Source organism: Amblyraja radiata, chromosome 2 (genome assembly GCF_010909765.2).
Source record: "Amblyraja radiata isolate CabotCenter1 chromosome 2, sAmbRad1.1.pri, whole genome shotgun sequence".
Classification (NCBI taxonomy): Eukaryota; Metazoa; Chordata; class Chondrichthyes; order Rajiformes; family Rajidae; genus Amblyraja; species Amblyraja radiata.
In genome coordinates, this window is record NC_045957.1 from 27,476,225 (window position 1) to 27,502,828 (window position 26,604).

Consider the following 26,604-nt stretch of genomic DNA (forward strand, 5'->3'; position numbering starts at 1 on the left):
GGGACCTATAAATAAAGTAACACCTACCCCCCCACATTAAAAGACCATATCCCCTACAAACAAAAAAACAGGACTCACTAAAACCTAAAAAAAAAACGAATTTAAGACGGACGGCTGCTGCTAGCAGCCGTTCACCAAGATGGCTCCTCCTCCTTTGGAACAGGAGGAGGAGGAGCCTATCCCACTGTATGAGGTCATTCAAGAGTTCTCCCCAAGTTTGCCCTGATTCAAACTGGGAGATTTACGGCAATGGCCGCTCGTAAGTACTTGGGGCTCTCGTAGACATTTTTTCAACATGTTGAAAAATCTTCACGGGTCTTCCCGAGCTTACCTGCAGCACCTGAAGACTATGCAAGTCTTCCCGAGTACCTGCCTTTAGCGTTACGAGCCGTTAAGAGACGTCCCCGACCTCCGACGTACCCGTTACGTTCATTCTACGTGCTTACCACGAGTTTGATTTTTATTTAACTCGGGAGAGCACTTGAATGAACTCGTACAGTGGGACAGGGCCATTACACAAACTCCGCCCCTTTACCCAAGTCATGTGATTTTTGAGGTTTACTTTCTTTTCAATTTAGTTTTTTTCCCCATATCAATCATCGAGCCATTTATAACAAAATATTCAACATTATAACAAAGTTCTTGGGGGAGGATTTGTTAACTGCTACTGCATTCTTTTGATCGTTAAATGTGTGAGATTTTATGCACAATTCATGAAGAAATTGATGCACAATTTCACTCTTTGTGATCTCCAAACAATATCATGATTTTTTTTACTGGTCGTCCTTTAATGTTTTCCATTCTAGTTCAAAATAGTTATAATTTCAAGTAAATCAAATAAATAATATCGAGCTTTAACTATAACTTGTTAGTTCTAATCCAGAGAACCATTGTGTTACTCATACTCTCTGCGATTGCCAGACATTCAGACCTTTCATTTTCTTGTCCATATTTTAAATTCAGTATGCTCTGCGATAAAGTAAAGAATTCTGATTCTCTTTTTGTGATCTTCATCTGCAGAGAATGGCTAGTGGGCTCATCAGTTCGACACACCCACTCCTTTTTTATATTTCAGAGAAAAAGCTGCATTCATCTTCCTTTAGTTTAGAGATACTCAGCCCACCGAGTACATGCCATCCAGCGATCCCCGCACATTGACACTATCCTATATACACTAGGGACAATTTTACATTTATACCAAGCCAATTAACCTAGAAACCCCCCTCACCTTAAACACAAGTTCTCTGGTTCTTGCTTCCCCTACTCTGGGCAAACTATTCTAAAATCATTTTATTTTGTATCTTGAATTGTATGTTTTATGTATTTATTTGCATATATTTACATCTGACACCTGACTGTCATTTCACCTAGCTTGTATATGTTGACCTGCAGTCCTTCCTGATCTGCTCCGCTCTTGCTCCCACTCCCCCCATTCATAACAAGGACAGAGACCCCTTGTCCTCACCTTCCACCCCATCAGACGTCGCACACAGCATATAATCCTCCAACATTTTCACCACCTCCAACGGGATCCCACTTCAAAAACATTTTAAAAAAATCTTAGAACAAGCATGTTGAAGCTATCTTGGAAATACTGGCGCTGCATGTTTGGCAATTTGTAAGAAAAGGGCAGGAGGCAAACATGTTTGAGTTTAGTCCTTTTGTTTTGTTTTAATATAGTGAAAATGTAAATAGGAAATGCAGTGTTAGAAACTCAGAAGTAATTTAGCTCAGATCTGCACTGATGGATTATAATGACATTAATGATATGATTAGATATACAACTTTCTTTATAAATTCTTCCTATTCAGGTCACCTACAATGGCAGGAGGACTATTTGCAATGAACAGGGATTACTTTAATGAACTTGGACAGTACGACAGTGGCATGGATATTTGGGGAGGAGAAAATCTGGAAATTTCATTTAGGGTAATGTATTTTGACATGTGAAATTTCACTTTTTTAATACAGTTCTTAATAAGGCTTATTTAAAGAAAGTAAATAGAGCTTAAAACTACATGGGAATTCTAGCATGGAAGTAACTTGTTCTGTCGCTGATAATGTTTGTCCTCCACAGAACAGTTTGTGCCAATACCACATGCCAATGTTGTTCCTGTACACTCACCTTTTCTTCAAACATCTACTTAAATATTGTGATGGTGTGTGTCAATCACTACTAGGCAATGTGTTCCACACTGTTAATTACATTTCTCCTGGTCTCTCTCCTAAACGCCTTTTGTACAAAGCTTTTGCATTAGAACATAGAACAGTACAGCACAGGAACAGGTCCTTCGGTCCAATGTATGTGCCGAACATGGTTCCAAGGCCAACCCTTATCCAAATCCTTCCATTCCGTGCATCCAAAATTCTCTAAAATGCCACTATCATAGCTGCCTCGACCACCACCCTTTGCAACGAGTTCCAGGCACTCACTACCCTCTATGTAAGAAAACCTGCCCTGCCCACCCCCCTCAAACTTTACCCTTCTCACCTTAAAGCTATGCCCGCTAGTATTTGATATTTCCAGCCTGGGAAATTCTAAACTGTAATCATCGGAAATAGTCTGTTTCTGTTTATCCCGCCTCATCATTTAACGGTTTTAAATAGCAACTGAACGGATATAATTCCAACTTTTTCTTAACAGCTGGTGAATACTGTAGCAAAATATAAGGTGCTGTTCCTCCAATTTGCACTGGGCCTCACTCTGACAATGGTGGAGGCCCAGGACAGAAAGGTCAGGGTGGGAATAGGAGATAAAGTGTTAAGTAAAGTGTTTAGCAGTGTTTTGCTAAACACTTTAACTCCCCCATTCTATCAACAACTGGACAGCAGTCCTGAATTAATATTTACCTCATTGGAGATCCTTGGACTATCTTTGATTCTTCTTCAATTTATTTTCAATTCTGCTTGGACTCAGGTCATCTCTGCTGAAGCCCTCATCCAAACTTTTCATACTTTAAAATTAACTCCAGATCTGCCTCACTCTTTCTGTTATAAATGTGATTTTGTCCAAATCTCTGCCTTTATTTTCCCATATCAACGCATCACCCCTGTATTTCTAACCTGTGTTTGCCTAAGATTAAGCTACAGTTGATTTTTAAAATTTCTCACCTCAATTTCAAATCCCTACAAGATTTTATCCCACCTTATCTCTATAAACTTCTCCATTCCTACAGCCCATTTGTAAATCTATGTTCCTTCAGTTGGACCTTTGCATCATCAGTGGCGGCAATCCCTTAACCTGCCTAGGCTTGTCTGAAATTCACATTCCTCTGTCCCCCTTTAGGACCTACCTATTTGTCCAAGCTTTGGATCTTCTGACTTAAATATCTTACATGGCTGTCAGAGTTTATTAGTTGTCTTTCCTGTGAAATGACGATTTGCTCTGTTGAAGACAGAACATAAATACAGATGGTGTCATTGTATTGGCAGAGTGTAGCATCAGCATCCCTTCTGTGCCTTGACAGGTGAATGTCACAGGCCTGTTCAGATAAGTGCATAAAACGAAGCCTTGTCTATTCTCTGTGAGCTTCAAATCTCCTATGCAGAAGAACAGGTGTCCTAGATAATGGCCACTGATCCCCGGTCCACAAAAAGGGTACCAACATAGATAAATTCAAGGATTTCTCCATGATATCCCATGAAGCCCGGGTGATGAATGCGCTGTGTCAGCCTTTTAAAGAGGAATTCTCCCAGAAATCTTGTTTTTTATTAAACTGTTATTCACTATTCTTGTCTTGAGTACAATTAGGTAAAATGTCCATGTTCTCTTTTGGTTCAGATTTGGATGTGCGGGGGTCAGCTAAAAATCATTCCATGCTCCAGGGTTGGGCACATTTTCCGTAAGCGTCGGCCGTATGGTTCACCCAGAGGGCAGGATACCATGGCTCACAATTCTCTTCGCCTAGCACACGTCTGGATGGATGAGTTCAAGGTACGTTATGTCACTGACCATATGGGCAAATTAACAAGGCTGGAGGTAGAGGGTGAATTGCTTTTGATTCTCATGTACAGATCCACCACCGTTTTTCCGGCATCTAATGGTCTGACCCATCCTTTAATCCGGATACAATCACGTGAGCACATTTGAATCCCCCCCCCCCCCCCCGGAAGTCATACTGAAAATGTGTTGCCTAGGCCTGGTGAGGCTGCCGATCTTGATCTCATTGGGACATACTTCTGCACCTATCGGCCGGTCGAATTTGCCTCCTGTGGCCAGGGCTCTGGTAAATCAGCCCGGCTCCTCTCGGAGGCCATGACCTCTGTTGCTCCGGCAAAATGGTTAATGTAGAAAGGCTTTAGAAGCAAGTGTGCTGGAAAATCGATGGTGGATCTCTATACTAAGAGTTTTTGGTACAGTTATTACTATTAGTGGTCATTTTTAGCTCAAGAAGACCTCATTGGCTCATTGTGTCCACTCAAGCTCACGACTAGAGTCACTCATTAGATCCACATCCCGATCCCTTTGCTGTAAACTTTGCAAATCTTTCCTCACCATTTTTTTTTAGTTTAAATCTTTTTATTTGAATTTTGAATTTAACAGCAATTTGCATACATACAATGATAACAGACAGTGATAATCAGGACATAATTGTACAACAGTATGTAAACGACCCTCAAAACCCTTACCCTTACCCTTACCCACCCTCGCCACCCGGGAACAAACAACACTCACATACGTACACATCCACACAAATACAATAAAAAAAATAAAAATTTAAATTAAAAAAAAAAAGAAGAAAAAAAAAAAGAAAATAAATAAATATATAAATAAACAAACAAATAAATAAATAAATTGTGGGGAGGGAGGGGTTGAGGGGATAGCAACTGCAATAAGACAGAGCTGTGATAGAGGACACTTAGTCCTCTTCCGAGTCCGGAAACAAGTTAAGAGAGTTAGCAAGTTCCAGGAAAGGGTTCCATGTATCTAGGAATGTCTTGGTAGAGCCTTTGAGAGAGAACCTAAGTTTTTCAAGCTTTAAATTGTAAAGCACCTCCTTGATCCAGCGGGCGTGTGTCGGGGGACAGGTAAGTCTCCAGTTAAGCAAAATCAGTCTCCGGGCTAACAGGGTTGTAAAAGCCAGGACCCGCTTCAACGCAACAGAGAGGTCGGTGTTGGGGGGAATACCAAAAATAGCTGACAGTGGGTTTGGAGGAATAGTCTGGCCATAGGCTCTGCTTAGCACGTCGAAAGCACTCCTCCAAAAGGTTGCTAGCTTAGGGCAAGACCAAAACATATGACTATGGTTGGCAGGGGATTGATTGCATCTGTTGCAGGTGTCTTTAACAGCGGGGTATATTCTAGATAATCTTGCGTTTGTGTAGTGGACTTTGTGAAGGACTTTGCATTGGATTAGGCCATGACGGGCACATATGGAGGAAGAATGGATCAAATCCAAGGCAGAGTCCCATTGCTGGTCTGTTAGTTTCATATTCAGCTCGCCCTCCCACGCAGCTTTTAATGAGGTACGAGGTTTCAATATACCCGACCCTAACAAGTTGTACAAAAAAGAGATGCATTTCTTCCGGTTGGGATCTAGAGCTAGGATGGAATCGGTCAGGGTTTCAGGGGGACGATTTGGGAAATAGGGGAATATCTTCTTCACAAAATTCCTAATCTGGAAAAAACGAAAAAGGTGGGAGTTTGGGAGGCTATAGTTGTACGAAAGCTCTGCAAAAGACGAAAAAATACCATCCTTGTATAGGTTTTTGATACTACTGATGCCATTACTATGCCAGGTTTTGAATGCGGAGTCTGTACTTGAAGGATTAAAGATGTGATTTTTAAGCAGTGGGGTCAAGATGGAAGGGCCTTGTAAACCAAAGTTTTTCCTAAATTGACTCCATATCTTGAGCGAGAGGGACGCAATTGGGCCTGCACCCACAGATGTTATAGAAAGGGGGAACCATTTTTTTTTAAAACCATATTTCCTCTTGAAGGCCACAATGGAAGCAGCCTCCATCGCATCTCCAAAAAGTACATTCCAGATTTCACCAAGCTGTGAAAATAGAAATCTTCATGTCATTCTTAATTATTTTGCCTTTCACTTTGTATCTGGTGCTTGTCCCCACCACATGTCAGCCTCTCACTGTCCACAGCCCAGACCTCTCATCATAAACTATGAGATCTCCCCTTAGCTTTCTCCAAAGAAAACATCCCCAACCCTCCAATTTGCTGCATAACCATAATCCTTCACCGCAGAAATAACTCATAAATCTCCTCTGGACCTTGAATAACTTCACATGCTATAATGTGATGATGAATTGAATACGTTTTTAAACTGTAAACCTCTATTGATAGTTACTTTCAATGACGTGCACCTATATCTCCAGGTCCCTTTGCTGCTGCACCTTTCAGAAGTGTTCTATATTGCCTCTAATCCTTCTCCCGACCAAAATGTAACGCTTCCCATTTTCCTCATTAAAATATCATCTGTGTTTTTGTCTATTTCACCAGCCTGTTTGTATCCTGCTGCAGTTTATCACAATGCTATTATACTAGTCGTATTATTTTATGGTTCTTCTTTCAGATTGATGTAATTGAATGTCTTGGTTAATTCATGTAAATTTAATTACCCACATAATATAATTGTCAAGATGTTAATTCACCTTTTATCAATTATCAGGGTTTCTTCATTTTCTTGAGGCTTTAATAAAAATTAATCATCTTCAATTTTAACGACGTAAACTTAAAAAAAAAAAATCATTTCAGGAACAATACTTTGCTCTCAGGCCTGAGCTTAGAGTCAGAGATTACGGTAACATCAGTGAACGTGTCGAACTGAGAAGAAGGCTGAAGTGTAAATCGTTCAAGTGGTATCTGGACAATGTCTACCCAGAGATGAAAGTTCTTGGACCAAATGAAAAAGCCAGAGCACAGCAGTCGCTAAATAGAGCTGTGAAACGGCCAAAGGTTCTCCAGCATGGAAGGGTAAGGCTTAATCTTCGGTTGCCAAATTATCAATGGCCTTTCAGAAAGCTGCAGTAAAAGCATAGTATTAGTACAAGTGCACGATTGATTTTCTGGCAATTGGTAGATTCCCCCCCCCCCAAATGTGGAGCCTCGGCCGGGTGAAGCGGCTGATCTTGATCTCATCAGAACCTCAGTGCCAATTGGCGGGTCAAATTTGTTCCCTGCGGCCGGGTTTCTGGAACTCTGGCCTCGCTGGAGCTGGCAGATCTGTTCCCATACCCGATTTTGCGGGCTGGTGTCTCGCCTCCCCTTGCAAATGGATAATCCAGAAAGGCTCTGGAAAATCAGTGAATTGAGAATGTCTAAGGGGATCTAATTACTACTTCTATTGAACTGTTTAAGTCTTTTTGCCATTTTGTTGCAGTGTAATATCCTTACGTTAATCCGGTACTGTAATTGATGGAATTATCCTGAGATTTCCATCACCAATAATTTAATATGAAACTTGTGACTTTATTGCTATTTGCAACTTGCACCAACATTTTCCGAGAATGCAAGACCAGGTTGAAATGTAAAAGGTGAACTGAGTGTTAACTAATCTGTAAGCCGGTGAATTGAGGTGAGAGCAGGGAGAACACATTCAATTAATGCTCAGCTACGCAGTCAGTTCACTCAAAATATAGAGTTTGTGGAACAAAATTTGTGACAGAAACGACAGCAGCTTCTCCCATTAAATGTAGAATAATGTCTCTTGCAAAATTTGCAATGGATGGAAGGTAGTCAAAAATAAATTATGTGCATAAGATCAGTTTCAATCATTCATAGTGCAGTCACCGTGCCCAATTGATGAAGAAAATATTCAGTCATTTCCATCCTGACTGGAAGTAGCATTGTCACTATCTCCAGCCCGAGATGAAAGCTATCAAACTATACATTAATTTATTTTTCTTTCCTCTCCTTCATGTAAGAGTGTTCGCCACTAGAATAGAATGGGAGTAGAACATATTACTAACTTACAGAATCAGAATGCAAAATAATTCTCAACGAATGGACTACCTCTACCAGTGACTCTCCGCTCACTTAACACAATTGTACACAGCTGGGAGCTCTCAAGCCTGAGCTTTTATGATTTACCACCTTCAGTGTCTCAGAAGTTGTATAATGTTGTATAATGAACCTCAGCCTTACACTGCCTTTGCTGGAGACTCTGAGCACCCTGTAGAAGACATTGGTGATAATTATTGTTAAACCTGTGTTATGAGGCAATAAAATAATAAAAAATTATGAATTATTTGTGGATATAGAGCAGTTGTTTGTGATCCTGCAGTGTTGTATAACGTGAATGGCAATTCTGGATTTGGAGTTGGTTAGAGTGAACATCTCTCAAACCAAGGAGTGGTTAGATGAAGAGCTCTTCTGTGTATCGTGGCTGATGTGCTCTGTTACGGGTTGATAAATAATCGTGTAGAGGTAGGCAAGTTTTAAGACTGTGCTACCTAAATGCTAATGGGTACGTGGGCTCCATTGCAGGCCAAGCTGATGTACAATAATGTGACTAAAAACATTGATGTCCTGGACTAGAGTGGAAGGGGAAACTTGGCCTGACTGCTGGATTCATGGAAAAATGAGAAAGCCATTTGCTCCTGTACATGTGACATCACTCACCTACTTAATACTAGAGTAGGACCAACGATAGATAAATCTCGGGCTTGTTCAAGTGTAACTTGGGACATTGTGTGAAGTCAGGGAAGAAATTGTCGGGGCCCTGGTAGGGATGAGAAAAAACTGAAGGGTGACGAATGTTGTGCCTTTATTTAAGAAAGGCGGCAAAGACAAGCCAGGGAACTACAGTATTGTGAGCTTTAGGTAGGAAAATTACTGGAGGGAATTGTAAAAGAGACGGGATCTATCTACATTTGGAAAGACAAGAATGGACAGCATAGCATTGTGCGTGAAAAATCACAGCTTTTGAGATTTATATCATTTTTTTTGAGCAGGTGAGCAAGAGGACTAACGAGGGCAGGGCAGAAGATGTTGTCCACTTGAGCTTTTGTAACATTGAAGAGATTTGATACTGGGGCTTTTTTCACTGGAATGAAGGAGCAAAGAGGTGTATTTATAGAGGTATATACAATTATGAGGGACATAGATCAGGCGCATAGTTACATTCTCTTCCTTACATTCCCCTACCCCCCCCCCCCCCCCCCCCCCCAGTGAGTCATAAGCATAAATTTAAGTGAGAGGGGAATGATTTAAAAGGAACCTGAAGGACAGTTTTTTCATAAGGAGTGCGGTGGCTCTGTAAAACAAGCTGCCAGAGGAAGTGGTAGAGATATGTACAGTTACATTTTTAAAAGGACATAGAAAACTGTTGGAGGGGTAGGGGGTAAATGCAGGCAATTGGAACTAGCAGTGGTTGGCCTGGACTATTTAGGAGGGTTTATTGATGTGCTGTACAACTATGATTGTGTGACTAGTGTCATTACTAATGGACTGTAACTGCCTGGTAGAAACCAGAGTCTAGCAACCTAGATTACTAGCTTGGTTTGATTCTTATAGTCCTTTTGGAGTTCAGAAGATTGCATAGCTTGTAAAAAATATCAAAAATTAAGGATAATTTTCTCTAATGTTAGTTTTTATTGCTAAAAAGATGGCAATAACAGCTGTTTTACACCCACTCCGCTATATTTTCCTGCCAATTTTCTCCACGGTATTCCTGAGAATCACTTCTTAATACCAACCGGTTCAGAACTCCAAGATCCACCTTGCCCATTACGCGCAGTGCCAATTGTCAATACACCATATAAACATGTTTAAAATAGTATAGAACGATTTGGAATCATAGCCCACAATTTGGTGTGAGCAAATGGTGTCTTCTTAAAGAAAGATATTATTGAAATTCTTCACTGTTAAAATATTGCTCTATTCTCTGAAATGTGAAAACCTCATGGCTATGATAATCAGTTCATCAAAATTTAGTCCTTGAGAATCAGTTTAACTGAAGGGCAATTAATTTGCTGCAATGAGATTGCAATTAATTTAGAACCCTTGAGAAATAAAATGGCCACTGTGTTCTGCAGAGGAACGAGTAACCTTTGCTTAATTAAATTACTTGCTCCCTGAGTAACATTTCACTTCTTCTTATTCCCGTCCAGTACTCAAACCTCTGTAAATCTTTCAGCCATATGTCATGCTGGTGTGCCCTGGTTCCCATGTGGAAGGCAGCTGTTGAACAGCCCCATGTTTATGCCAATGCACCTGTAAAGGCAAGGGCACGGAAGAGAAAAAGTTTTATCTGTTTTACACTAACTTGTATATCACATTGAAATAACTCTTGCAAGTTGAGATCATACTTGGTATATTATAATGAACACGTTGATCCAGTTCAGTGAAACTGTTTCAGCTGCTATTTGGATGTAGGTGCGTAATTCAGAGAGTGCAAAATCTATGTTAAAAAACTTTGGAGTTTTAAAATCACGTCCCTGAGCTCCCCCAGCAGCACTCACTGGTCCCTGGAGTGTGGTCGTATTGCTTCACTGCTGGGTCTTGTTCTTGAGAGGCCAATTGCTCCCTCTGGGGAAGTAATCTAAATACTTTAATTCAGTTAATTACTAGTGCTAACCACTTCTGGGGTTAGTCAGTTGCTTGTTACTATCTCTTTCTCAATCGGGAATAAAACCCATTGTTAAATGGTTGGCTTCCTTGTAATATTTTTTAATATTCCTTTTCATTGTGGCAGCCTTAAGTTTGACCTAAAGCACATCAAAAAAACCTCTCAGCCTCGTTAAACAAAACTCTTTAAAACCAACTCCTGAATTCTCCACATGTTGGTAATTAACCAAAATACCCTGTGCCCCACCTGGACCTGCATGTATTTCTCCCCCTCCACCTATATATTCCTTCCTGTCGCTTCACAACTCGCAATGCCAATCCTTTTGTCTCACAGCTTCTGTCTTTTCATCTCTGGCATTTGTTTAACCATCTGCCGATCTAAATCCACCTGTATCTACCTATTACTTGCCTGGCTATGTCCTACCCCTCCTCGCTGCCAGCTTTCTTCCCCCCCCCCCCCCCCCCCCCCCACCACCGCCATAAGTAGTCTGAAGAAGGGTCCTGATTCAAAACGTCACCTATCCATGTTCTCCATAGATGCTGCCTGACCCGCTGAGTTACTTCAGGCTAAACTGTCTTTTCCTGAATTGATTTAATATCCAACGACATCACTGTATTAACCGGTGATTTGGAAGCAAGGAGAATTCTGCAAACAGAATTTACTTAAGCTATGCATTACTGAAAGACATGGTGAGTTTAAAGGAAATAGAACTAATGGTCATAACTGTAGCAAGATTTTCCAAAAATAACTGTCTGAAGAAAGGTCTTGACCCAAAACGTCACCCATTCCTTCTCTCCAGAGATGTTGACTGTCCCGCTGAGTTACTCCAGCATTTTGTGTCTATCTCCAAAATTAACAGGGTGATTTCTCCTGTATGTTGCAGTGATGGCACCATAAATTATTGGGTTAAAATCAATTTGTCACCTTCAGCAGAACAGTCTCAAGCTCTGATTGGAGAACACATGCAAAAAGCAGCTGACAAGGTGAGATGACCTTGTACGTTTGGTGAAAAGAAATTCTCCAAAGTAAGATTTCAGCTGTATATTGGGTTTTCTGGGCTTCTCTTAGATTGAAATGGGAAAGAAACTTATGGCATTGACATCCAACCTTCAGCCCTTCAGCTAAAATAACTGAGTATTTGGAAACAAGATGCGAATTGCGGAAATGTACAGCACAGTAACGGGCTGACTGTGATGTCCATCAACATTAATCCCTTTTGCCTGCATTAGGCCCATACCCCTCTGTGCCTTGTCAGTAGATTAAGTAAAATGAGCTTTCTGAGGTCAGGTTACTCTGGATTAGCTTCCACCATTCTGAAGCAACAGGTTATGAAATGGATGGGTCTGTGCCAGCATTTGCAGGGTTATTTCACATTACGTGTGTCACTTAGAGCAGTAGTTAACCTCTAAATTGCCCAGCAAGGGTATCGTTAAGCTGGAAAGGATGCAGAAATAATTTGCAAGGATGTTGCCATTCAGGGACTGGATGTCTTGAGTTATAAGGAGGTACTGGGTAGTTTGGGGTGTTTTATTTGGAGGCTTAGGGGTGACCTTATTTGAGATTTATAATATAATTAGTGTAGCAATGTTACAAAATTTTGAGATTTTAAAAATCAAGTCTGCAATTTATCCCATCAGATAAAGCATAAAAATAAGTTTAATTTGACACCTAATTCACTTTCATATCTCAAGTATTTAAAAAGTTATGGCCATTTTCATACTCGGAAATTAGCATCTTGTTCCCAATTGATTTTCTATGGACATAACAAAAAAGCTGTGATCGTGGACAGTCAAAAGCCCATAACTTTCTAAAAAATTAAGAGAACTGAATGAAATTTTCAGTTATCATAGATTGAAGCATTCTGAAACAAATATAAAATAATCTTACTTGGATGACCTGAAATTAAAGCATATAATTAGTTAGTTACCCAATTGTAGCTAATTTCAGACTTCAATTACTAGATCTAAACATCTATCCATTTCTTAATAAATGATCAACATTTTTAAATAGTCTAAGTGTCCAAATAATATTCACAAATAATTCACAATAAAACATGATTTTTAAGTCTCATTTACATTAATTTATAGGCCAAATGGAAGGAATTTAATGTTTAATTGCTGTAAATTAAAGTCCATTTAAATCAGCTTTCTAGTGGGATCCTGTGAACGCGCTGGTTTAGAACGTTCACATTGCGGTAGATTTGTGCCTCAAATGCCCAGAAAAATACTGCGGGATATAATGGGCCCAAAATTAGCTACTCGCAACTTTAAACTTTGTATAAAGGGATCTTAAGAAGCCCTTTTTAACGTAAAAATAAACAGCCTACCTTCCATTTTCCCCTGTATGAGATCCGGCCGGTTGCCGGAGGTCGGGGGTTTACAGGTTAATTTTTAAACTACTATAACAAGTATAGAAAGCCCTTAAAACTAAAAATAGCTCCAGCTACGGAATCTTCCAGCGAGTTTTCGTTAATAATTAACTAGGCTGAAAAACCTCGATTTGAAGCCTAGTGAAAAATCGTGTTTTAAACCCGCCCCCCTCTAAACGGCGCCAAAATCGCGCACACGGGCTGGGACAGATTTTCAGCGACGCTTCAGGCAGGATTTGCAACATACCTAATTAGTGGCATATATAAGGTCACTGATTTTATCTCAGGGGAATGGAATCTAAATCTAGAGGGCATTGGTTTAAAGTGAGAGGGGAAAGATTTAATGGATCTGTGGGGGATTACTTATTGACATATATATTGAAACAAGCTGCCAGAAAAAATGGTAGAGGATTGTATAAATACAACATTTAAAATAGACAATAGGTGCAGGAGTAGGCTATTTGGCCCTTCGAGCCAGCACCGCCATTCAATGTGATCATGGCTGATCATCCCCAATCAGTATCCTGTTCCTGCCTTCTCCCCATATCCCTTGACCGCTATCTTTAAGAGCCCTATCTAGCTCTCTCTTGAAAGTATCCAGAGAACCTGAGGCAGAGAATTCTACGGACTCACATCTCTCTGCGAGAAAAAGTGTTTCCTCGTCTCCATTCTCAATGGCTTTCCCCTTATTCTTAAACTGTGGCCCCTGGTTCTGGACTCCCCCCCAACATCGGGAACATGTTTCCTGCCTCTAGCGTGTGCAAACCCTTAATAATCTTATATGTTTCAATGAGATACCCTCTCATCCTTCTAAACTCCACAGTATACAAGCCCAGCCGCTCCATTCTCTCAGCATATGACAGTCCCGCCATCCCGGGAATCAACCTTGTAAACCAACTCCCTCAATAGCAAGAATGTCCTTCCTCAAATTAGGGGACCAAAACTGCACACAATACTCCAGGTGTGGTCTCACTAGGGCCCCATACAACTGCAGAAGGACCTCTTTGCTCCTATACTCAACTCCTCTTGTTATAAAGGCCAACATGCCATTCGCTTTCTTCACTGCCTACTATACTTGCATGCTTACTTTCATTGACTGATGAACAAGGACCCCCAGATCCTGTTGTACTTTACCTTTTCCCAACTTGACACCATTTAGATAGTAATCTGCCTTCCTGTTTGTATGCACATTAAACTGCATCTGTCCACTCACCCAACCTGTCCAAGTCACCCTACATTCTCATAGCATCCTCCTCACAGTTCACACTGCCACCCAACTTTGTGTCATCTGCAAATTTGCTAATGTTACTTTGAATCCCTTCATCTAAATCATTGATGTATATTGTAAATAGCTGCGGTCCCAGCATTGAGCCTTGCGGTACCCCACTAGTCACTGCCGGCCATTCTGAAAGGGACCCGTTAATCTCTACTCTTTGTTCCTGTCTGCCAACCAATTTTCTATCCATGTCAGCACTCTACCAATACCATGTGCCCTAATTTTGCCCACTAATCTTCTATGTGGGACCTTATTAAATGCTTTCTGAAAGTCCAGACTCTCCATTGTCCATTATCCTAGTTACATACCCAAAAAATTACAGAAGATTAGTCAAGCACAATTTCCCTTTCGTAAATCCATGCTGACTCGGACCGATCCTGTTACTGCCATCCAAATGTGCCGCTATTTCATCTTTTATAACTGACTCCAGCATCTTCCCCACCACCGATGTCAGGCTAACTGGTCTATAATTCCGTTTTCTCTCTCCCGCCTTTCTTAAAAAGTGGGATAACATTTGCTACCCTCCAATCCACAGGAACTGATCCTGAATATATAGAACATTGAAAAATTATCACCAATGCATCCACGATTTCTAGAGCCACTTCCTTAAGTACCCTGGGATGCAGACCATCAGGCCCTGGGGATTTATCAGCCTTCAGTCCCATCAGTCTACCCAATACCATTTCCTGCCTAATGTGGATTTCCTTCAGTTCCTCAGTCACCCCAGATCCTCTGGCCACTAGTACATCAGGGAGATTGTTTGTGTCCTCCTTAGTGAAGAGGGATCCAAAGTACCTGTTCAACTCGTCTGTCAATTCCTTGTTCCCCATAATAAATTCACATTTTTCAGTCTTCAAGGGTCCAACTTTGGTCTTAACTAATTTTTTCCTCTTCACATACCTAAAGAAGATTTTACTATCCTCCTTTATATTCTTGGCTAGCTAACGTTTGTACCTCATCTTTTCTCCCCATATAAGACATATTATACATGGATAAGAACTGTTTAGTTGGCCAGTAACCAAACACAGGCAATTTGGAATTAGCTATCAGTTGAACAAAGGGGACTATGAAGGCATGAGGGAGAAGCTGGCCAAGGTAGAGTGGAAAGGGATCCTAGCAGGAATGACGGTGGAACAGCAATGGCAGGAATTTCTGGGTATAATTCAGAAGACACAGGATCTTTCATTCCAAAAAAGAAGAGAGATTCTAAGGGGAGTAGTAGGCAACTGTGGCTGTCAAGAGAAGTTAGGGATAGAATAAAACTAAAAGAAAAGATGTATAACACAGCAAAGAGTAGCCGGAAGCCAGGGGATTGGGAAACTTTCATAGGACGACAGAAGGAAACAAAACGGGCAATACGGGCTGAAAAGATGAAGTACGAGGGGAAGTTGGTCAGGAATATAAAGAAGGACAGTAAAAGCTTCTTTAGATATGTTAAGGGAAAAAGAATAGCAAAGTCAAATGTGGGTCCCTTGAAGGCAGACACGGGTGAAATTATTATGGGGAACATGGAAATGGCAGAAGAGTTGAACAGGTACTTGGATCTGTCTTCACTAAGGAAGACATAAACAATCTCCCAGAAGTACTGGAGGACAGAGGATCTAAGGGGGTCGAGGAACTGAAAGAAATTTTCATTAGGCGACTTCTACCGCGGGTCCGGCATGGACTTACCATCACCCCTGGAGGGGAGCTTCGACCACCGGCCCTGCGGTCTGCGGTGCTTCTGGCTGCGGCGCGGCGGGAACCTTAAATCTTCGACCGCCGGCCTGCGGCCTACACCAGCCTGAAGTCGCGGTCTCCGGTGGGGAAGAGCCGATCCTGGACTTACCTTGCCTTTGACTTTGTCCCTTACCATCTGGACGCCCGCAGCAACGGCTGCGGAGGGTGGAGGTCCCGACCACGGGGGAAAATGGAGGAGGTCTGGCCAAGTTCTGTGCCTTCCACCACAGTGATGAATGCTGTGGTGGATGTTTGTGTTATATTTTTTATTGTGGTTGTGTTTTCTTTATTATTGTACCGCTGCTGACAACCCAAAATTCCACCGACCCTGGTTGTGTGGCAATAAATTCTATCAATTCTATCAAATAGTATTGGGTAGGCTAATGGGACTGAAGGATGATAAATCCCCTGGGCCTGATGGTCTGCATCCCAGGGTCCTCAGGGAGGTGGCTCTAAAAAAAGTGGATGCATTGGTGATCATTTTCCAATGTTCAATAGATTCAGGATTAGTTCCTATGCATTGGAGGATAGCTAATGTTATCCCACTTTTCAAGAAAGGAGCGAGAGAAAACAGGGAATTACAGACCAGTTGGCCTGACTTCGGTGGTGGGAAAGATGCTGGAGTCAATTATTAAAGAGGTAATAATGGGACATTTGGATAGCAGTAAAAGGATTAGTCCGAGTCAGCATGGATTTATGAAAGGAAAATCATGCTCGACTAATCTTCTGGAATTTTTTGAGGATGTGACAAGTAAAATGGATGAAGTGTATCTAAACTTTCAGAAAGCCTTTGATAAGATACGGGAGACTGGTGACTAAAATGAGAGCACATGGTATTGGGGGTAGGGTGTTGGCGTGGATAGAAAATTGGTTGGCAGACAGGAAGCAAAGAGTAGGAGTGAACGGGTCCTTTTCAGAATGGCAGGCAGTGGCGAGTGGAGTGCCGCAAGGCTCGGTGTTGGGGCCGCAACTGTTTACCATATATATTAATGATTTGGGAGAGAGAATTAGGAGCAACACTAGCAAGTTTGCGGATGACACAAAGCTGGGTGGCAGTGTGAACTGTGAAGAGGATGTTAGGAGGTTGCAGGGTGACCTGGACAGGTTGAGTGAGTGGGCAGATGCGTGGCAGATGCAGTATAATATAGATAAATGTGAGTAGATTGGCTATTGCATGCTAGCCAATCATAGTGCTTGTTAGTAGTAGCCCCGCCTAGTACATGTTTTATAATAGTAAGAACCTGCCTACGTCAGGCAGTAGATGTAGCAGCTCGGAGCTGAAATGTACTGTAGATCTAATGCTGTAAGTGCTTTAATAAAAATGTGTTGTATCTTAACGTGTGGTTGAGTCACATAGTTACAGTGAGGTTATCCACTTTGGTGGCAAAAACAAGGGGGCAGATTATTATCTCAATGGGGTTAGGTTAGGCAAGGGGGAGGTACAGCGAGACCTGGGTGTCCTTGTACACCGGTCACTGAAAGTTGGCGTGCAGGTACAGCAGGCAGTGAAGAAAGCTAATGGAATGTTGGCCTTCTTGTTGGATTTCAGTATATGAGTAAAGAGGTTCTTCTGCAGTTGTATAGGGGTCTGGTAAGACCATATCTGGAGTATTGTGTACAGTTTTGGTCTCCTAATTTGAGGAAGGACATCCTTGTGATTGAGGCAGTGTAGCGTAGGTTCACGAGATTGATCCCTGGGATGGCGGGACTGTCATATGAGGAAAGATTGAAAAGACTAGGCTTGTATTCACTGGAGTTTAGAAGGATGAGGGGGATCTTATAGAAACATATAAAATTATAAAAGGACTAGACAAGCTAGATGCAGGAAAAATGTTCCCAATGTTGGGCAAGTCTAGAACCAGTGGGCAGTCTTAGAATAAAGGGGAGGCCATTTAAGACTGAGGTGAGAAAAAACTTTTTCACCCAGAGAGTTGTGAATTTGTGGAAGGCCAAATCACTGGATGGATTTAAGAGAGTTAGATAGAGCTCTTAGGGCTAGTAGAATCAAGGGGTATGGGGAGAAGGCAGGCACGGGTTATTGATTGAGGATGATCAGCCATGATCACAATGAATGGCGGTGCTGGCTCGAAGGGCCGAATGGCCTCCTCCTGCACCTATTTTCTATGTTTCTAAGAAGCTATAGAAGCAGACACAATTACACCTTTCATAGAAAATAGGTGCAATAGTAGGCCATTCGGCCCTTCGAGCCTGCACTGCCATTCAATATGATCATGGCTGATCATCTAACTCAGTATCCTATACCAGCCTTATCTCCATACCCCCTGATCCCTTTAGCCACAAGGGCCACATCTAACTCCCTCTTAAATATAGCCAATGAACTGGCCTCAACTACCTTCTGTGGCAGAGAATTCCACAGATTCACCACTCTCTGTGTAAAAAATGATTTTCTCATCTCGGTCCTAAAAGACTTCCCTCTTATCCTTAAACTGTGACCCCTTGTCCTGGACTTCCCCAACATCGGGTATAAACTTCCTGCATCTAGCCTGTCCAACCCCTTAAGAATTTTGTAAGTTTCTACAAGATCCCCCCTCAATCTTCTAAATTCTAGCGAGTACAAACCGAGTCTATCCAGTCTTTCTTCATATGAAAGTCCTGCCATCCCAGGAATCAGTCTGGTGAACCTTCTCTATGGCAAGAATGTCTTTCCTCACATTAGGAGACCAAAACTGTACGCAATACTCCAGGTGCGGTCTCACCAAGACCCTGTACAACTGCAGTAGAACCTCCCTGCTCTTATACTCAAATCCTTTTGCTATGAATGCTAGCATACCATTCGCTTTCTTCACTGCCTGCTGCACCTGCATGCCTACTTTCAATGACTGGTGTACCATGACACCCAGGTCTCGTTGCATCTCCCCTTTTCCTAATTGGCCACCAAAATACAGTTGGACACATATATGGATCGGAAGGGTTTAGTGGGATATGGGCTCAATGCAGACAAATGGGACTAGCCCAGAATACCAGCTTGGTCGGTATGGGCCTAAGGGCCTATTTCCATGCTGCAGAGTTTTGTGATTCTAATGGGAGTGGCATTTATAGTCTTCTGACAGGGTATCTCTCAGGAGATTATTAGAGAAAGTGGAGAGTAGGAATTAAGAGTAGTTTGTTATGGTGGGTAGAATTGAGTATTGGACATGAGTATTGAACCTGATCTACCAGTTGCTCAGCACTTCAACTCCCCCTCCCATTCCCAATCTGACCTTTCTGTCCTGGGCCTCCGCCATTGCCAGAGTGAGGCCCAGCGCAAATTGGAGGAACAGCACCTCATATTTCGCTTAGGTAGTTTACACCCCAGCGGTATGAACATTGACTTCTCTAATTTTAGATAGCCCTTGCTTTCTCTCCTTCCTCTCCCCCTTCCCAGCTCTCCCACAAAGCCTACTGTCTCCACCTCTTCCTTTCTCCCCCCCCCCCCCCACATCAGTTTGAAGAAGGGTCTCGACCCGAGAGGGAGGGCTACCTAAAATTCCTTCTCTCCATAGATGCTGCCTCACCCGCTGAGTTTCTCCAGTATTTTTTGTCTACAATCAACAGTTCTCAATCTGTTGGCTATAATGAGCTCCACTTGTAGAATTGAATGAGTTTTGTAGGTCACACCTATGCACATGTGTATTCTTACTGGAGCCTCAGCAGTGTGGGTGATTGGGCTGCAATAACTTCATGTACCACCACAAAGAACTGCTGCAAATCACTATATAAATGAGTCTTGTTTTGATGTGATGTAACTAAACTTGGTGTCCATCTCCACAGATAAGACATCTGCTGTCAGGCAAGTGTATCAGTGCTCAGAGCCATCCGAGCCAGAAAGGAGGAATAGTGGTAGTCAAAGAATGTGACTTATCAGATCCAAATCAAGTGAGTGGTTTGTTCCCGGCAGGTATAACCTCTACCCTGTTCACCCAAGTTGAAATGTTTTTTTCTATTTAATTGTTCAACATAATTTATGATTTTGTTTTGACAATTCTTGATTTTTGGAGGATAAATATAACCATTCTTGTAGAGGAGTTAAAAACGTATATTTGCAGTTTCTGGTATATTACACATTAAGCTCAGTTTCAGGAATTTAGATGACACAGAAATAAAAATTCCCACTGAAACACACCTGTGGGTGCGGGAGCTCTGGCCTGCTCACTGGTAGATGTTTCAGCACAAAGCTGCAGTCATTCAATGGTGCTAAATTGGTGAGAAACAAATGGAACAACCCTAAGGGTTGTCTGCAGTTCCTTGTGTCTAACCCCAAGGGTTACATTTGGGGCAGTACCTTCACAGGTAAATACAAAGAGTACTTAATATGTAAATAATATTTTCTGAAGAAAGATATCTGTAGTTTTAAATTCAATATTCAAGTCATACTTGAAATTAGTTTTTGTCTCAGTATTTCAATTAGTTACTGTAGAGTGATGATTTGTCCTCTGTTATACAGTGCCCTCCATAATGTTTGGGACAAAGACCCATCATTTATTTATTTGCCTCTGTACACAATTTAAGATTTGTAATGGAAAAAAATCACATCTGGTTAAAGTGCACATTGTCAGATTTTAATAAAGGCCATTTTTATACATTTTGGTTTCATCATGTAGAAATTACAGCAGTGTTTATACATAGTCCCCCCATTTCAGGGCACCATAATGTTTGGGACACATCAATGTCAGGTAAATTAAACTAGTCATGTTTAGTATTTTGTTGCATATCCCTTGCATACAATGACTGCTTGAGGTCTGCGATTCACAAGTTGCTGGGTGTCTTCTCTGGTGATGCTCTGCCAGGCCTGTATTGCAGCCATCTTTAGCTTATGCTTGTTTTGGGGGCTGGTCCCTTCAGTTTTCTCTTCAGCATATAAAAGGCCTGCTAAATTGGGTTCAGATCGGGTGATTGACTTGGCCACTCAAGAATTTACCATTTTTTAGCTTTGAAAAACTCCTTTGTTGCTTTGGGATGTTTGGGATCATTGGCTTGCTGTAGAATTGCTAAAATTAGGCTGCAATACAGGGTGGGCAGAGCATCACCAGAGAAGACACCCAGCAACTGGTGATGTCCATGAATCGCAGACTTCAAGCAGTCATTGCATGCAAAGGATATGCAACAAAATACGAAACATGACTACTTTTATTTACATAACATTGCTGTGTCCCAAACATTATTATGCCCTGAAATGGGGGGGGGGGGGGGGGGGCTATGTATAAACACTCTAAACACAGCTGTAATTTCTACATGGTGTAACCAAAATGTATAAAAATGGCCTTTATTAAAACCTGACAATGTGCACTTTAACCACATGTGATTTTTTCTATTACAAATCTCAAATTGTGGAGTACAGAGGCAGATAAATAAATGATGGGTCTTTGTCCCAAGCATTATGGAGGGCACTGTACATAATTCCCTTGAAGAACTTCAGAAACTGAGTTCAACTTTGTATTAACGAATAATAGAGGAGAAATTCCTAGTTTAGTTTGCATTTAATTTCTATTATTTGCTATTCTCACTGGTGGTGATATTTGCAGATTTGGATTTATAATGAAGAACATGAATTAATTTTGGCCAACCTTCTCTGCCTGGACATGGCAGAGACTCACTCATCAGATTCTCCACGTCTTATGAAATGTCACGGGTCTGGGGGATCACAACAATGGATTCTGGGGGTAAGCAATTTCTTATTTTCTAGTGCTTCAGCATATACCCATTATGACATATTTGATTGATTGCAATGCCTGATGCATAAATAAATTTAACAGCAAATTACTCACACACTGAATCCCATTTTTGTTTACAAATTCCTCCTGTAATTATCAAAGCCTTTGTCCATGGACCTTCTGCTCTTACACACTGACCCTCATCAGCTTCTGCCCCAGTTAAATCAGAGCCTTGTATGTGAGCTACAAGCCTCATGTCATTGCCGCAACTACCATCACTGGGCCAACGTCATCATATCTGATGTTGAAACCCGCTTCAACGACTTATCGCCTCCAACTTTAACTATTCCACTTTGTACCCTTCAGACCTATGATTCCTTGCCCTAACCATTATCAAACTGTGCTCATCATGCCATTGCCACACCTTACATGAACTCAGCTGATAATTGATAAATGACTTTCTTGTGGATAAACCCTTCTTGCCTCGCTGAATTCGTAACCCATTCTCATCGCCAAATCTCTGGTTCTTTAACTTTGCTCACTTGAACCTCACTTTCTCCCGTTTGAACAGCCTGTCACACTGAAGTCACTCCCGAACCACCTCCACCTGTAGTTCATTCGCTCCTGTCTGGTTATCATTGAAATCTACCTGTAATATCCAGTTGGCCTTTTCTCCTCGTAGGTTTTCAGCGTCTGTCCGTTTATTTAATATAATTCTATGAAATCCAGTGCAGTTATTAAATATAAAGTCAATATTTTCTAGCTGAATCTAGTGCAATGTGATCTGGTGGGGAGATTCAATATTTAAAATAGCTACTTACAGCTTTGAGACAGAAAGCCTATGTTAATCCTGGCTAACGCCTGATTGCTACATGACCTTAGTTGACATTTTAAATTACATTGTGTATAAACCCTTCTTGCCTCCCAGAATCTGTAACCCACTCTAGTTCTTTAACTTTAGTCACTTGTTCTTCCTCACATTCCCCTGCCAAACTGTCACACTGAAGTTACTCCCGAAACATGCAGGTAGGTCACAAACAGCTGTGGAGGCCAAATCAATGGGTATTTTTAAGGTAAAGATTGACATATTCTTGATTAGTATGGGTGTCAGGGGTTATGGGGAGAAGATAGGAGAATGGGGTTGAGAGGGAAGATAAATCAGCTATTATTGAATGGCAGAGTAGATTTGATGGGCTGAATGGCCCAATTCTGCTCCGATAACTTATGTCCATAAGCTATTAGGGATATTATGGCAAAGTTATTATTCTCCAAGTAAATTGACACGTGGCAGTAAAATTAATGCAGGAAAATAATTTTTCAAGTTCAAGTTACATTTATTGGTACAGTGAGATTTAAGTTATTGCATTTTGCATTTTTCAGATAAATAACCGCATATACCAAGTGTCAGCTGGGCAGTGCCTTCAAGTGGTAGATCCTGACAACATTAAAGGATACATCGCCATGGCAATTTGCGATGGCTCTATTGTGCAGCAATGGCAGATAGAGAGCTGAATGGAGAAGTGGTCTTTCGAAAATTGAATTTCAATTGAAAAACACTCGGGAGCGGAAAAAGCTGAGCATTACACCTTGTAACGAAAGGCCAGGAAATCCTTGACTGAGTCTTCATCTCAACCGTTTCAGCTAGCTGATCATGATTTAAAACAACTATTTTATCACAAAATATTTCCTATTTTTTTGCCTCAGATTCTATGAATATCATGAGCTGAATAGCTTTGAAATTGTAAAAAAAACCTGTATAAGATTTTAATTATTTATATATTTCAATGATATGATTGTTCTAGGCTTGGTGGAGTTACATACATTTGAATGGATGTCAAGCTTAATTTTTTTTAATTCTCATGAAAGATTTACAATATATAATGTGAATTAGAGCCATCCAATAAAGATTTTATCATGTACGGTTATATGCAACATGCTTAAATTGCAATTATATTATGCAATATCTTTTCCAGAAAATCTTCCCTCTTCTTGCACTGAATTCCAATACCATTGGTGGCAATTGAAAGGTTAAAGTATTTGATATGTATGGCCTGATAAACAGGCATCAAAGTATCCAGTTTCTGACTTATTTAGTAATAACTTCCAAAATGATGGGAATATTGTTGTATGAGATGGTTGGAGATTGTTTTATTGACTGCATGCAGCATCATTAATGTTAAAAGGGAGTTTGAGGAGCTGCATTAATTTCAGATTCAATTCAATGCTAACTTATTTTCCCTCTTCCTTCTGATCAAGTAGGCCAATTACAGCCAGCATTGCCCTCAGAATGTACATTAATTTCCTATCAAGACCTGTGTGTTGCAAACATTTTTTTTTTGAGGTGCCGCCAGAATGCGGCACCTCACCTTCAACAAATCTGGAGTGGAGCTAATCTAGAGGACTAATTAGAAACTGTTCAACCTACAGCACCTGCAATCCAGGACCAAAGGCCACTCCAATCTCTTTAGTATGTGCAGGCATTCAGAGGCCAAGTTACAATTCATCGTGAAAAGGATTTATTATTATTATCCACTACAGTATAAATCCTTGTTCCATTATTTTACTTGTACGTATGCATAGTATGATTTAACTAGATGGCACACAAAACAGGGGTTTTCACTGCATCTTAGAACGTGTGACGCTAATAAAGTAAATTGCTAATTGGCCTGGCACTCAACATCTTTGACCGACCAGCACATTAGTACTGCATAACCTTTTAACACCAAAAGTTCACAACGAGATCCTTGAAAACATGAGCCATTATTCTTATATCAGCGAAGACAGACATTGATGATGAAATTCATTATCACCATCAGTCCTTCGGCTCACTGAAGAAACTGGTATTTGAAGAGCAAAACTGGTACTAAACTCATGGTCCATCAAGCAATAGTCATCCCTCCTTCCTGTATAATGCTGAGACCTGGATTGTTTACTTTGCAATGATCCAAGGGCATTGGAAAGATACCAAAGCTATCTACAAAATCCTTTAAATCCAATGGAATGTTAACCAAACCGACATCAATATCTTCCGAGTCAAAATTTATTTGTTGTCATTTGAACCCCATTGAGGTTCAAACGAAATTTGGTTTCTGCAGTCACACACAAGAAAAAGAACCAAGACACAATTTACACAAACATCCATCACAGTGAATCTCCTCACTGTGATGGAAGGCAAAGTCATATCTCTCCCCTGCACTCCTCATTCCCCTCCCGATGTCAGAGTCAAAGCCCACGGCGGGCGATGGTAAGTGTTCCGCGGCCATTAAAGCCACGCTGGGTGATGCAAGGCCACGCTCCGGGTCTTGGTGTTGGAGCCCCCGGCGTGCGCTAACAAGTTCCGCGGCCATTTAAAGCCGCGCCGGGCGATGATGTAAGGCCCCGCTCCAGGTAATTTTCAACCCTGCAACTCGGGCGGGAGAAGTCGCCGTTGCGGAAGCCCCGAAAAGCGGTCTCCCAGCAGGGACCTGCGGGCTCCCGGTGTTACTTTCCACCAGACCTGCGGTTAGAGCCTCAGAATCCCCGGGGTCGGGTCGCAGCAGCGCGCAACCACAGCTCCTCCCGCTCCGAACTTGGCCAGTTCCGCGATGGTAAGTCCGCAGGCTCCGCGACTGGAGCCCCAGGTCGTTCCGGTTGGAGGCCGCTCCACAGGTGCTCGGCCCCAACGACAACGGAGACCCGACAAGGAAAAGGTCGGGTTTTCCGTGCAGGGGAAAGATTTTAAAAGTTTCCCCCACCCACCGCCCCCCACACACATACCCAGTTAAAAAAAAGCACTTTAAACTACATTCAAACATTCAAACGTGACAAAAAAAACAACAAAAAACGACAGACGGACTGCAGAGGCCGCTGCGACGTGAGTCGCGCCGCCCACCCACGGTATTGACATCCTGATTATGATTAGTTGGGCAAGCCACATATTTCCTGTGCAAGACACCAAAATACGTAATTCAGAGCTCTATCATAATATATTACCAGGAGGACAATGGAAAAGATTGAGGGATGTTCTCTCAATCTTCAACAATTGCAATTACTCAATGACTCCTATGAATCCTTGGCCTAAGACTGTTCAAATTGGAGGAATATTCGGGACAGCACTTAGCACCACAAGTCAGGAGCGCTACAGAGTCCAATATATCAAATTACCTCTCCACTCACCCCATCAGATACCTCCCACGGTTCCCACGTTGACCTAATCAGTCACCTTGGATTGGAATGGAAGCAAGTCATCTTCAATCCTGAAAACACAAGATCGGCATGCCTTCCCCACCATTTAATATGATGGTGGGTGATCCAAAATGCCCTCAACTCTTCCTTACCATTTCTTCACAACTCTATTCCTCAATTTGTCAAATAGTTATCCATCACCAGCCGAGGAAGTGAATTCTAGAGATTCACCACCCTCTGAGAAGAAATCTCTGCATGCCACAAGTTGTGAATGACTGACTGTTTATCTTATAGTTATGCCCGCTTGTTCGTGACTCTTCCACGAATGAAAACATTCCAACAACTACCCTGTCAAACCCCAAGGAACTTGAATGTTTGAATAATGTACCCTGTAGTTTTCTAAACTCGCAAGGGATGCAGGGGCACATTATTTACTCTCTTGTGGGACAACTATCATTCCAGGAGTTAGCCTGGTGAATATCCTTTGGACTGCCTCCAATATTACAATTATTTTGTAAGGGAAACATCGCATTATCCCAGAGGGGGGCACACCAACACCCCTGTACAATTGCAACAAAACCACCGTGTTTATGAACCCCAACCTCTGTAAAGAAAGCCAAAATGCAGTTTGCTTTCTTAACTACTTGTTGGACATGCCTGTTGGAGTTTTGTGATTCATGCACTAGATCCCTCTGTACACCCTGACAGTCTCTTTCCATTTTAGATAATAATCTATCTTTTGATTCTCTTACCAGTGCATGACTTTAGATTTTCCCAAATTAAACGCCAATTACCAGACGTTTTCCCATTTGTAAATTTGAACATTTACATATTATTCCCTCTTTCTGGAAATTAGTGAACAGTTATAGGCCAGGAACTGATCCCTGCGATACTTCCCTT

General features: G+C 41.6%; 1 protein-coding gene across 3 annotated transcripts in view; it reads left to right on the plus strand.

Annotated features, from left to right (window-relative positions):
* galnt11 (polypeptide N-acetylgalactosaminyltransferase 11) overlaps positions 1 to 24,203 on the plus strand; it is a 93,336-nt gene extending 69,133 nt beyond the window's left edge. For 2 of the 3 annotated variants that reach the window (XM_033043929.1, XM_033043948.1), the window contains 6 exons: positions 1,812 to 1,929; positions 3,782 to 3,934; positions 6,713 to 6,931; positions 19,661 to 19,765; positions 21,412 to 21,549; positions 22,921 to 24,203. In XM_033043929.1, the coding sequence (XP_032899820.1) occupies positions 1,812 to 1,929; positions 3,782 to 3,934; positions 6,713 to 6,931; positions 19,661 to 19,765; positions 21,412 to 21,549; positions 22,921 to 23,052 (865 nt within the window). In that variant the 3' untranslated portion in view covers positions 23,053 to 24,203. The remainder of the gene's footprint in view (positions 1 to 1,811; positions 1,930 to 3,781; positions 3,935 to 6,712; positions 6,932 to 19,660; positions 19,766 to 21,411; positions 21,550 to 22,920) is intronic. The other variant, XM_033043939.1, reaches the window with a different exon arrangement.
* Positions 24,204 to 26,604: the final 2,401 nt, after the last annotated feature.